The sequence below is a fragment of the Camellia sinensis genome, chromosome 2, assembly GCF_055761805.1.
Source record: "Camellia sinensis isolate YWXY chromosome 2, ASM5576180v1, whole genome shotgun sequence".
NCBI lineage: Eukaryota > Viridiplantae > Streptophyta > Magnoliopsida > Ericales > Theaceae > Camellia > Camellia sinensis.
In genome coordinates this window covers 145,267,216-145,280,422 of record NC_138962.1, presented here as the reverse complement: position 1 = coordinate 145,280,422, position 13,207 = coordinate 145,267,216, and the positions used below count along the sequence as shown (strand labels likewise).

The 13,207-nt window shown below is 38.6% G+C and overlaps 1 protein-coding gene across 1 annotated transcript; it reads left to right on the top strand.

The window, feature by feature from the left end:
* Positions 1-244: 244 nt before the first annotated feature.
* Positions 245-11,898, top strand: LOC145819128 (uncharacterized). The gene is made up of 7 exons (XM_082913085.1): positions 245-359; positions 549-854; positions 1,158-1,303; positions 1,982-2,092; positions 5,102-5,196; positions 5,840-6,591; positions 11,579-11,898. Exons 1-7 carry the CDS (start codon positions 245-247, stop codon positions 11,896-11,898), a joined length of 1,845 nt encoding a protein of 614 aa, XP_082769211.1.
* Positions 11,899-13,207: the final 1,309 nt, after the last annotated feature.

Below are 13,207 nucleotides of genomic sequence, written 5' to 3'. Positions count from 1 at the left end.
TACACAATGTGTATAGCAAACTTATGTTCAGAGAGGCGATCTAGGATAACAGAGGTCATAGGGAAAGGTGTATACCATCACCGTATCAGAGCATTCTTCTGGACCATCTGTTGTGAGAGATACATATCTCATCTTCAATACTTAGGCTAGTGTGTTGATAGATACTGGGATATCACATTCATTGATAACAACCACATTTGCTTCCTTGTTGAGGTTAGAAAGCGAACAACTAAAGTCTCCACTTATGGTAGAGTCACCTGTTGGGAGTAAAGTTGTCTTGAATCGAGGATGTTGTGGGTGTATAATTGAAGTCGCTGGTGGACAACTTCCTTTTAATTTTGTATTGTTGGATATGTCAGGTTTTGATGTTATTCTCCGTATAGACTGGTTGTCTTCTTAACAAGCTATTATTGACTGTTATCATAGGAAAGTTACGGTGTGCACATTGGGTGGTGACTGTTTTTCATTTCTGGGGCATAGAACCGATAGATTCTGAACATCATTGCACCACCCACGTGAACAAGGCGAATTTAGTTCTCTTCTGGCAGCCCTTTTAGATGATGGAAGTGATAGGGTTCGGGATGGGTTTCCTAGAGTAGTTTGTCAGTACTCAGATGTTTTTTTCAAAGATCTCACTAAATTACCTCATTACTGGAAGGTCAGGTTTTCCATAGATTTGGTGCCGGGCACAGCACCTATCTCCATATTACCATATAGATTTGCACTAGCTGAATTGGTTGTTCTGGAGGAACAGTTACAAGAGTTTCTAAATAAGGGCTTCATATACCCTAGTATCTCACATTGGGGAGCTTCGGCTCTATTTGCTAAGAAGAAAGATGGGTCATTGAGATTGTGTATAAATTATCGCAAACTAAATCAAGTTATGGTTAAGAATAAATATCCCTTACCTAGAATAGATAATCTTTTTAACCAACTCAAGGGTTCATGTTGCTTTTTGAAGATAGGCCTAAGGTTGGGTTATCATCAAATACGAGTTAAGGATGAGGATATCCCCAAGACGACCTTTCGTACTAGATACGACCATCATGACTTCCTGGTTATGCCATTTGGCTTGACCAATGCACCAGCTACATTCATGGACTTGATGAATAGAATTTTTTGGAAATTCCTCAATAAATTTGTGGTTGTCTTTGTAGACGGCATTATTCTCTACTCGCCTTTTGAGAACATCGTTTTGTGTGCGAAGTATGAAAAGTGTGAGTTATGGCTTCCAGAAGTGAAGTTTTTGGGCCATGTGGTCTCCGTAGATGGGGTTATGGTGGATTCCTTAAAGATTGAAGTTGTACAAAATTAGGATCAACCTAAAAATGCTTCTGATATTTGTAGTTTCTTGGGTTTAGCTAGTTACTACCACCAATTTGTAAGAAATTTCTCTTCTATAGCATCACCCTTGACTAGATTGACTTATAAGGGAGTGAAATTCATTTGGAGTAAAGCTTATGAGAAATCCTTTCAGGAACTAAGGATTAGGTTGACTACCGCTCCTATTCTTATTAAATCAAAATGTGGCCTGGGGTATACGGTGTATTGTGATCCCTCTAAAGAAGGGTTGGGTTGTGTTTTGATGGAGGAGGACAGGGTGGTAGCATACGGTTCTCGCCAATTAAAAACCTATAAGAGAAATTACTTGATGCATGACCTAGAGCTTGCTGCTATTGTTTTTGCTTTGAAACTTTGGAGACATTATCTGTATGGGGAGAAATTTGAAGTATTCTCCGATCATAAGAGTCTTAAATACTTATTTTCCCATAAAGATTTGAACTTGCGTCAATGAAAATGGATGGAGTTTTTGGAGGATCACAATTTTGAAATACACTATCATCCCGGGAAGGCCAACGTCGTGGCTAATGCTTTGAGTAGAAAATCTGTAAGTACTATAGCCAATTTAGCAGTGAGGGAATGGAAGATGATGGGGGATATTAGTGAATTTGACTTACAACTTTGTGAGTCTTCTGAGCAGGCTACTTTGTTCACCGTTGTCGCACAACCTACACTTGTTACACGAGTTGTAGAAGCACAACTGGGTGACACAGAAGTGGAGACTATTCGAGAGAGAATTTCCACGAGAAAAGTCTGAATGTTTATGCTAACTCTAGTGTTCGTTAGTTTGACCGGTTATTTGTACCTGAACCTATGAGAGATGAGGTTCTTTAAGAATTTCACCACTCACACCTTACGGTACATCCGGGAGGCACCAAAATGTATCACGACCTCATTCTTCAATTTTGGTGGAGAAGTATGAAAAAGAATGTACCCTCATTTGTGACCAAGTGCCTAACTTGCCAACAAGTCAAAGTCGAACATCAAAAACCTGTGGGATTACTACAACCTATTCTAGTTACCGAGTGGAAATGGGAACTTGTCAACATGGACTTTGTTATGGGCCTCCCAAGAACGCAAAGGGGTAATGATGTGATATGGGTGATTGTAGATCGACTTACCAAGTCAGCCCATTTTCTCCCCATGAGTGTGGGAGATTCTATTGAGTTTTTAGCCGAACTTTATATTCACGAAATTATTTGACTCCATGGAGTTTCGACGAGCACAGTGTCTGATAGAGACTCCCGTTTCACTACCAAGTTATGGTAGAGTCTTGAAAGTGCTTTGGGCACTCAAATGAATTTTAGCACCGCCTACCATCCTCAAGCTGATGGACAATCCAAGTGCACTATACAAATTCTAGAAGACATAAAAAGAGAGCGTGTGTGGACTTCAAAGAGGTTTTGGGAAAAACACTTAACTTTAGTTGAGTTTGCTTACAACAATAGTTACCAAGATAGTATTGAGATGGCACCTTTCGAAACTCTTTATGGGCATCATTATAGATCACCGGTTTATTGGGCGGATGTAGCGATTCTGGTTTAGGCCCGACCCATTTGATGTTCTGGATCTGGATTTCGTTGTTTTATATGGCTGTTCATGTCTTGTTCATCTTGTACTTCATTGGGTTTGGTTATTGGAGTCTCTTGGTTGTGTTTGGAACAGGTTGGTGGCTTGTTTTTTTCAAAACTGTTGTGCCCAGATTTTTGTCTCTACGCTCAAGCAATGCTTCTTCCGCTCAAGCGGTCTTTAAGAACTCTTAGTACTTCTGCAGGTTTGCAAAACTACTGGAAGGGTGCATTCTTCGCTCGAGCAGTGTTTCCTACGCTCGAGCGGTTTTGCGCTCGAGCGATACTTCTGAGCTCGAACAGTGGTCTTCTGTCTTCAAAACTTCTTGGAGTTTGTATTCCACGCGCGAGTGGTCACTTCCAGCGCTTGAGCAGTCACACTTTTTGTGTCTGGACGCTCGAGTGACACTTCTTGCACTCGAGCAATCTGCACGCATATAAAGTCCGTAGTGCGCTGAAAAATCCACTTTTATGTATTCCCTCTCTCTCCTCTCTTCCTCTTTTCACCATGTTAGGGTTTGTTCGACCTTAAAGCTTGGGTTTCATCTAGTTATACCCATTTTCTACCCCTAGTCCCATATATCCAAAAGTAGAGGGTTGCGAGGGCTTCAATTTAATCTGAGCAGATCATGTTTTCATTGCCGTGGGTTTTCTCGGCTTTCTCCTCATCGCTTCAAAAGGTAGGGATTTCTTTGTTCGTCTTCAATACCTCGTCCATAGATAGACATGTGGTAGATTTTATTGCATAAAAATCAAATCCACTATGGATTTCTTTGAAAATCATAAAAGAGGATCTAAGGTTTGATCATTGGGATACAAATAGATTAAATTGGTTGTTGTCTAACTTGTTGGGGAATGGCTTAATTTGTTTATGTTAAGAGGAAGAGAAAGCCCTAATTTGATATATTAACCAAACGAATTAAAAAGGAAAAAAAGTTGAATAAAGATTGTGTTTTGATAGTTTGAGTTGTGTTTTTGTGTTGTTAGTATAAAGGATGAATTAATTATAGTATTGGAATTTATTTGGATTAATCATGTTAGGTTGAGTTGGATTATGGCTTGGAATCCATGGATGTGGTTTTATCGAAAATGTGAAAGTTGGTCTTTTTGAAAGAAAAGGATATGGGCAATGTAACTTGGAAAAACAAAAGGGTTGATTTTGAGAAGAGAATGAAACCATGATGTATTGTAAAATTTATAATTTCAACTTGAGGTTGGATTTTGAAACCATTGTATATTGTTGTCATTATTATTGTTGTTGGACTTAAAATCAAGTGAGTATCAAATTATTGTATTATGTGTGTTTAAATACTCATATTTAGAGGTTTTGTCCTTGGTCATCGATGGAGGATAACATTGTGATGTTGAATAGATTATGTGTATGTAGTACACTCGGAATTATCGATGTTTGTTGAATAGATCATGTGTATGTAGTACACTCGGATGATCTATATTTGTTAAATTATATGAGGGTTGGAAATGTGCATGCGCTAATAATAAGAGGTACCATTACCTTCCAGGTAGCGCCTAGAGAATTGGTTGCACTGAGAATGTAGGGTACCAGTACTTTCTAGCTATCACCTGGAAAACTTGGTAGAGGTACCATTACCTTCTAGCTGGTATCTGGTAAATTGGCGTGAGTATTGGAAAGATGTATCATTGGCTTACCGTGCTTAAGGTAGGTAGAACATGGTTAGGTTTCTCATTATCATTTCGGTTATATTCATGTGTATCATGCGTATTGATGGTTAATTTGTAGAAGAGAAGGGTTGTGTACTATGGTTATGTGAGGACTATTTTATGTGTTGTCTTCATGTTCCTTTGGGATACTTTTGTTTGGGAGTTGTAAATAAATAATTTGGTGTAAGTTCAAAAACTGGGAAAAGTAATTGGATTTCATGAGTTTGTTTTCAAATACTTATTATCGTTTGGAAAACGTAAAAAATAAATAAATAAACAAAGACGTAATAAGGAGAAAGGAAAGTGAACGGTTTTGTGGTTGTTCGGTAAATTGAATGATTTCGAGAAAAGTACCTATGCAAATATATCTTCATGTATAAACCAGAACCTATGTATATGTTTTAAGTTAAAGCATTCATGATCATAGCTAGCTGTATGTTGTTATTGTTTAGGATCATGTTGGGATCCCTAATGGACTTTATGTTCATCCCACGTTGCTAATCATTTTTCAGGTGAACATCGAGAAGTGGTGCAAGATCGAGGATCTTCTTTACCTATTGGCCATGGGGCCTCTTACCTGTTGGCTAAATGTCGTGGTTGTAAAAGGGTTAAACCCTTTTTTTTTTATGTAATGATGTAAGCCTGTGGGCAATTTAATTTAGATTATGTAACATGTTGCATTTATTTTGTATACGAATGAGAAAACCTTCATTTCCTTATCTATATTAAGACGTTGGAACTTCTGTTTGCTATATCTGAAATTGGCTATAATAATGATTTGGTAACGTTATTCGAGTGATAAAAAGTGGGGCGTTACAACTTGGTATCAGAGCGAGTCGGGTTTGAATACTTTAGGCTCTTGGGGAATGTTTTTTACCACATCAGGTTTACTATGCGGAGTAAGGACATTGCATATAGTTAGGATAAGTGTTAGGATTTGTATGTTGCATTTCTGTGAGCATGGGATTAAGTTTCTTGGATAGTACTTGTAGCCGGTGAACTTGCTTTGAGGTCTTATCGGAAACATGCCTGATCAACATGGTTTCTAATGGGAATTCCTTAAGAGTTCTGGGATGAGTAGTTATCCTTGTGGACTTGATTTGATTATGTGATTAGGTGTTCAACTGTTCATATGAAGTAGAATTGTGTGTTTGGAGGTAAATGTGTCTTGTAACCTAGAGGTGGTGAGCGTGTGCCTTAGAAAAGGTTGTTATGTTATGCACTAAGTTAGTCTTGTTTTGATTTTATAGGATGTCTACACGAGAGAATAGAGGACGAGTTGGGAGTAGTAGTGCCGATAGGGGCACAGCGGTTCCTTTAGCACTTGTCGTTGCAACATCGGCTGTCGGCAAACAAGTTGAACGCGAGATTGTGAGAGTGGTGCAAGATGCTCTAGCTCATAATGAAGGTGGCAACAGATGCACCCTCAAGCTTACTAAGGAGTTCCTTCTCTCCAATCCACTAGAGTTTTTGGGGGAGGCTAAACCGTTGGAGACAGAGGATTGGTTAGAGCAAGTTACCAAGACTCTTGATATGCTTAGAGTCGAGGGTGAGGAGTTGAGGATTTCTTTGGTAGGTTTTCATTTGAGGGGTGACGCAGGGTATTTGTGTAAGTTTGCTAAGAACATCGTAGGTAACACGTGGGTTGCTTTTACCGAGGCCTTTTTAGCCAAGTACTTCCCTCATTCTGCTTGGGAAAGGTTGAGAGATCAGTTTGTTGAGTTGCGCCAGGATGCTACTCCTTTGGCACAGTTTGAGATACGGTTTACTAGTTTGTCAAGGCTTGCTCCAGAGTTGGTGGCAATAGAGGGGCGCCGTTATTTCGAGTTTGAGAGGCAGTTGTGTAATGATATTTGGGAGAAGGTAACTGGATCTCTGTGGAAGAATTACTATGCTCTAGTTGAGGCGGTGGCCCTTGTAAAGGCTGTGGTCACAAGTGTTGGTCAACTTAGGGAGGAGGCCACTTCAGCGACTCCTACGGCTCATAAGAGATCTAGGTTCAGTAAGAGGTGGAGGCGAGCACATGCTTAATCGCTGGCTCTGTCCTTGTCTTCGTCAGGGGGGAAGCCTAGTGAGGTTCAGGCTTCAAGTCAGTTGCAGAGTAGGGAGTCTACTGTTTGTTTTGATTGTGGTCATATGGGCCATGTTAGACGTTTCTGCCCTTTGCTTGTGAATTCTTCAGTTGTTTCAGAACTTAGTCGGACTCAGTCTCTTCAGTCCAGTCAGGGACGGCACCGATACCAGACCCATGAAGGCCAAACTTTGAGAGCTTCGCGAGGGTCGACCTTTTAGTCATCACAGTAGTATTACCCTTGAGATGGGCTTTTGTATTAGAGACCGTTGGTTTAATATTTGAACTTTTGTTGTCGACTGATGTGTTGTTGAGTACTGAGGCATCATGGTACTATGTTGTATTTACATATTGTTGTGTTGTTTGTTATTCCTCATGTATTGGAGGCTTATGATGGATTTTGGACTTTTATATTTGTAATGAGAAGTTGTTCATGGGATCGGTAACTGTAACGGTGTTGTATGTATGTTGTTGTCTTATGACATTGTTATGCGATGGCCTTTGAGCCTTGTTTTGTTTGGAAGTTAATTATTGAGAAGGAAAATCTATGGATGGTTGTGGTTAGGGGTGTGATGCAGTGAAAACAGGTTATAAGGTTAGGGTGAGTCAAGTATAAGGGGATACGAGGCTTTAGGGTTTGTGAGATTGGTTGGTTATGTGAGAATGTTTCAAGGGAGTGTGAGATTTGTATGTTGGGGTAGTAAGAATGATACTTGAGGATGATGTTTAGTATTTTTGGTTTTGTTGGTTAATGAGTTCGTGGTGGTCCTATTGATTGTAATAAAGTAGTGTGTGTATTGAGGTATTATTAGATATGTGATGGAGTATATGAATGTAAGGAGAATTTAGTGGTTAGCAGTTAGAAGCATTCCTTAGGAGGAAGAATGGTTGTGTTCTCGTGTAGTGAGTGTGGCATTGATGAAAATTCTTTTGTGTTAGAAGTTATGTAAGTGTCGTTGACCATATCGGTCTAATGTTTGAGATGTAATGATGTGTTTACCCTATGGACATAGGGGAATTTCGTGCGAGATTCCATTGGAAGTAAGGGTGTTGGGGGGGCATGTTGGTGTTTAGCATTGAGTGTCCAGATTTATCGAGTTGGTTAATCAGTTAGTTGGTGTTGGAATATGATTGACAAATAGTCACACTGGGTCTAGTTTGAAGTTTGGTAAAGAGGGTTCTAACTCTATGAGTGCCTTAGAGGTTTGGCGAGAGTGGAGTCTCGTGTTAGCAGTTGTAGAAACTTGTGTGGAGCTTGCTTGATTGGTGAAACTCCTCGGGTTGGAGTAGTGTGTGTGGGGTTATTGTTTGACATGTGTATTTCTCCTCGTGTGGGTGATGACTTATGATGATGTTTATGATAAAAGAGAATTTCAAGTTAGTGAACTTTCTTGTGTTTTGTTGCGTTGATAACGTGATTGTTATTTCTATTACGGATTGTTCTGTGAATTTGACATATGTGTTTGTTGTGGCATTATGGTAAGAGTAATGGATGTCATGAGATGACGGTTGTTGAGCTTGAATTGGAAAATGAATTTTTCCTAGAGTTACAGCCTCGGATGGTGTTGTTTAATGGAAATGTTGTGGACCTAATCTAATTGTAATGAGGAATTTCACTGTGATGTCCTGTGCAACTATAACGTGTGAATGATTATGTATCTCGATTTATATCTTTGTTTTAAGAGAATGTTCATAAAACTTTTGAGTTTTTCTTGAACGGTGGAAAATGTATTTTGGTTATGATCAAAATGAGTTTTGGACACTTGTGAAAATGTTCTACATCCAGGAAAATGATTTTTTTAAGAATCGAGAAAATGATGAAATTTTTTTTATATATAAAGTCCTGTTGTCATTTATTTTGCCTGGAATAGTGAATGTTGTGTAGTGACTTAGCTCGAATTGCTAATTTTGGGTTTGGGTGTTTGGTTTTGAGAAGTGTTTGGCGTTGTTAAAGCTTGATATCTCGGGGTGTTATCTTTTGACCGAGTTTTGTCATAAGTTCCTTCTTATGTGTGTGTTGACCAAAAATTTTCTTATGAGGATTTTCTTTCGTATTCGAGTGTTGAACGTTCAGGGGTGGTGTGCGTGTTGTGGTGGTTATCATGCGGTGTGTATGTTGTGCTTCTGGTTATGATTGAGTTGCCTTTGTTTTGGCCTTATATTTAATTTCGGGGACGAAATTCCTTAAAGGGAGGAGGTTGAAGTGATTCTGGTTTAGGCCCGACCCATTTGATGTTCTGGATTCTAGTTTCGTTGTTTTATATGGTTGTTCATGTCTTGTTCATCTTGTACTTCATTGGGTTTGGTTATTGGAGTGTCATGGTTGTGTTTGGAACAGGTTGGTGGCTTGCTTTTTTCAAGACTGTTGTGCCCTGATTTTTGTCTCCATGCTCGAGCGAAGCTTCTTCCGCTCGAGCGGTCTTTGAGAATTCTCAATACTTTTGCAGGTCTGCAAAACTATTGGGAGGGTGCATTCTTCGCTCGAGCAGTGTTGCGAGCGATACTTCTTGAGCTCAAGGGGTGGTCTTCTGTCTGCAAAACTTCTGGGAGTTTGTATTCCACGCTCAAGCGGTCACTTCCTACTCTCGAGTGGTCACACTTTTGGTGTCTGGACATTCGAGCGATACTTCTTGCGCTCGAGCGGTCTGCGCGTATATGAAGTCCATAATGCGCTAAAAAAACCACTTTTCTATTTTCCTTCTCACTCATCTCTTCCTCTTTTCGCCATTTTAGGGTTTCTTCGACCTTAAAGCTTGGGTTTCATCTAGTTATACCCATTTTCTACCCCTACTTCCATAGATCAAAGCGTAGAGGGTTGCAAGGGCTTCGATTTAATCTTAGAGGATTGTGTTTTTGTTGTCGTGGGTTTTTTCGGCTATCTCCTCATCGCTTCAAGAGGTAGGGATTTCTTTGTTCCTCTTCAATACCTCGTCTATAGATAGACATGTGGTAGATTTTATTGCATAAAAATCATATCCAATATGGATTTCTTTGAAAATCATAAAAGGGGATCTAGGGTTTGATCATTGGGATACAAATAGATTAAATTAGTTGTTGTCTGACTAGTTGGAGAGTGGCTTAATGTGTTTATGTTAAGAGGAAGAGAAAGCCCTAATTTGATATATTGACCTAACGAATTAAAAAGGGGATAAAGTTGAATAAAGATTGTGTTTTGATAGTTTGAGTTGTGTTTTTGTGTTGCTAGTATAAAGGATGAATTAATTATAGTATTGGAATTTATTTGGATTAATCATGTTAAGTTGAGTTGGATTATGGCTTGGAATCCATGGATGTGATTTTATCGAAAATGTAGAAATTGGTCTTTTTGAAAGAAAAGGATTTTGGCAATGTAACTTGGAAAAACAAAAGGGTTGATTTTGAAAAGAGAATGAAACCATGATGTATTGTAAAATTTAGAATTTTAACTTGAGGTTGGATTTTGAAACCGTTGTATACTGTTGTCATTATTATTTTTGTTGGACTTAAAGTCAAGTGAGTATCAGATTATCATATTACGTGTGTTTAAATACTCATGCTTAGAGGTTTTGTCCTTGGTCATCGGTGGAGGATGACATTGTGATGTTGAATAGATTATGTGTATGTAGTACATTCAGATTATCTGTATTTGTTGAATTATATGAGGGTTGGAAATGTGCATGTGCTGAGAATAAGAGGTATTATTACCTTCCAGCCAGCGCCTGAAGAATTGGCTATGTTGGGAATGTGGGGTGCCAGTACCTGCTAGCTAGCGCTTCGAGAACTTGGCAGAGGTACTATTACCTTCCAGCTGGTGTCTGGTAAATTGGCGTAAGTATTGAAAAGGTGTATCATTGGCTTAACGTGCTTAAGGCAGGTAGAGCGTGGTTGGGTTTCTCATTATCATTTCGGTTATATTCATGTGTATCATGCATATTGATGGTTAATTTGTGGAAGAGATCGGTTGTCTATTGTGATTATGTAAAGAGTATTTTATGTGTTGTCTTCATGTTCCTTTGGGATACTTTTGTTTGGGAGTTATAAATAAATAATTAGGTGTAAGTTTAGTAACTGGGAAAAGTAATTGGATTTCATGAGTTCGTTTTCAAATACTTAATATCGTTTGGCAAACGTAAAAAAATAATAATAAATAAAGACATAGTAAGGAGAAAGGAAAGTAAACGGTTTTGTGGTTGTTGGGTAAATTGAATGATTTCGAGAAAAGTACCTATACAAGTATATCTTCATGTATAAACCCGCACCTATGTATATGCTTTGATTTAAAGCATTTATGATTATAACTATCTGTATGTCGTTATTGTTTAGGATCATGTTGGGATTCCTATTGGACTTTATGTTCATCCCACATTACTAATCATTTTTCAAGTGAACATCGATAAGTGGTGCAAGATCGAGGATCTTTTACCTGTTGGCCACGGGGCCTCTTGCCTGTTGGTTGAATGTCGTGGTTGTAAAAGGGTTAAACCCTTCTCTTTTATGTAATGATGTAAGCTTGTAGGCAATTTAATTTAGATTATGTCACATGTTGCATTTATTTTGTATATGAATAAGAGAACCTTCATTTCCTTATCTATATTAAGATGTTGGAACTTCTGTCTACTATCTCTAAAATTGGTCATAATAATGATTTGGTAATGTTATCCGAGTAATAAAAATTGGGGCGTTACAGCGGAAGTTGGAGACTCACCTATGCTTGGGTCCAAGTTAGTTCACGAGACTACCGAGAAAGTAACTCTTATTCGAAAAAGATTGATCACTGCTCAAAACCGTTAGAAAAGTTATGCCGATCGGAGGCGAAGGTCGTTATCTTTTAAAGTAGGAGACCATGAATTTCTAAAGATCTCGCCTAGAAAGGGGTCGATGAGGTTTGGTAGGAGCAGAAAATTATCTGTCTGATTTATTGGTCCTTTTGATATCATAGAGCAGATAGCAGAAGTTGTGTATCGCCTTGCTTTGCCACCTCAACTCTCCGGAGTGCATAATGTGTTCCACGTGTCAATGTTTTGCAAATACGAGCCCGATCCTTCCCACGTGTTAGACTGGACGGATATTGAGGTTGATGAGGATGTATCTTCCGAGGAAAGACCAATTCAAATTCTAGATACCCGGGAGCAAGTATTGAGGGATAAGACCATTCCATTAGTCAAAGTGTTGTGGCATCATCACATTGTTAAGGAAGCGACTTGGGAGCATGAAGCAGAAGTCCGTGAGAAATACCCGAATTTATTTCCAAATGTGTGATGTGTCCAATTTATTGTTTTCCTCTTATATGTGATAAAGTGGGTGTAAACCATATTTTCTTGTCCTTTTCTTCTTTTGCTTGTAGAAATGATTTACTATCTATTTGGGGATTGTTAAGAACTCATGAGTAGAACGAAATTCCAATCTATATGGGGATTGCTATCATCTTATTGATGATGTGTTGAGGATTGACATGATTTCGGGAGTGAAATTTCCTAAGAGGGAGAGATTGTGACAATTTGTTCCAAGTGACCACTCGAGTGGTTGAAATACAACTCGAGTTTCGAGCGTAAATAATGTGCTTCCAGTAGTTTTGTAGGCCGAGGTACCGCTCGAGCAAACAAGTGGTCAGTTAAGCGACAACGACGGGTTCCCAGTATCTCGTTTTACAGACAGAGATACTGAGAGGCCTCGTTCACTGCTCGAGCGGTGAAAATATCGCTCGACCAGTTTGCGCGAATTCAGCAGCTTAAAAAGTTACTTTTTTGACCATTTCTTCACTTTTCTTTTTCTATCTTCTTTCGTCTCCCTCTTAGTCTGAAAACCCTAAGTGTCTCTCTCTAAATATCTTTCATTTCACTAATATCCAAGCCTAAACCTCTTGAAAGAAGTGGAGTATACATAAAGATCTTACTTTCTACCGATTAGATTTCAATTTTACAAAGGATTCTCTTTGAAGTCTAGCTTTCTTGCTCTTTGCTTGAGGTAGGGTTACCTTTAACTTAGTATCTCTTTATTTTGAAGATGATTATGTGGTATTGTTGTAACCATAAGACCTGATTTGATGATTGTGTAAAAATTAAGCTCTATATCTAACAAAAAGGATTTTTTTTCCAACTTTGATTAAAAATTTCAAATAAATTTATATGAAATATGAGTATTGATGTTGAGAACTACATTATATTTGAAGAGAGGGTAAAAGCCCAAAGTTATTGAAAACCCTAGTCTTGATTTTGGTGGAAATGTTTCTTGGATGGAATTGACTTTCAAATCTTGGAATTGTGTGGATAATTAGAGTTTAGATTACATGATTAATGTAAGTTGAGTAGAGATTGTGAATTGTGCATTGGAAATTGAAAACTCATGTATCTTATTTTCATTGTTTATCTCATGTTGTATCGGATACTTGATTATTTGGAAGGTAGTTTAATGGGGGAGGTAAATAGAGTATGAGTTCGGGTAGAGAATCGGTTTTGAGAACATTGTGTTGTGTTGGCACCCGCGTGTAGCTTGCTTTTCATGCTCCTCGGAGGGGTTTAGTCTCCTCTGATACGATAGCCCTACAGTTTAGATTCCCATGGTTCTGAAT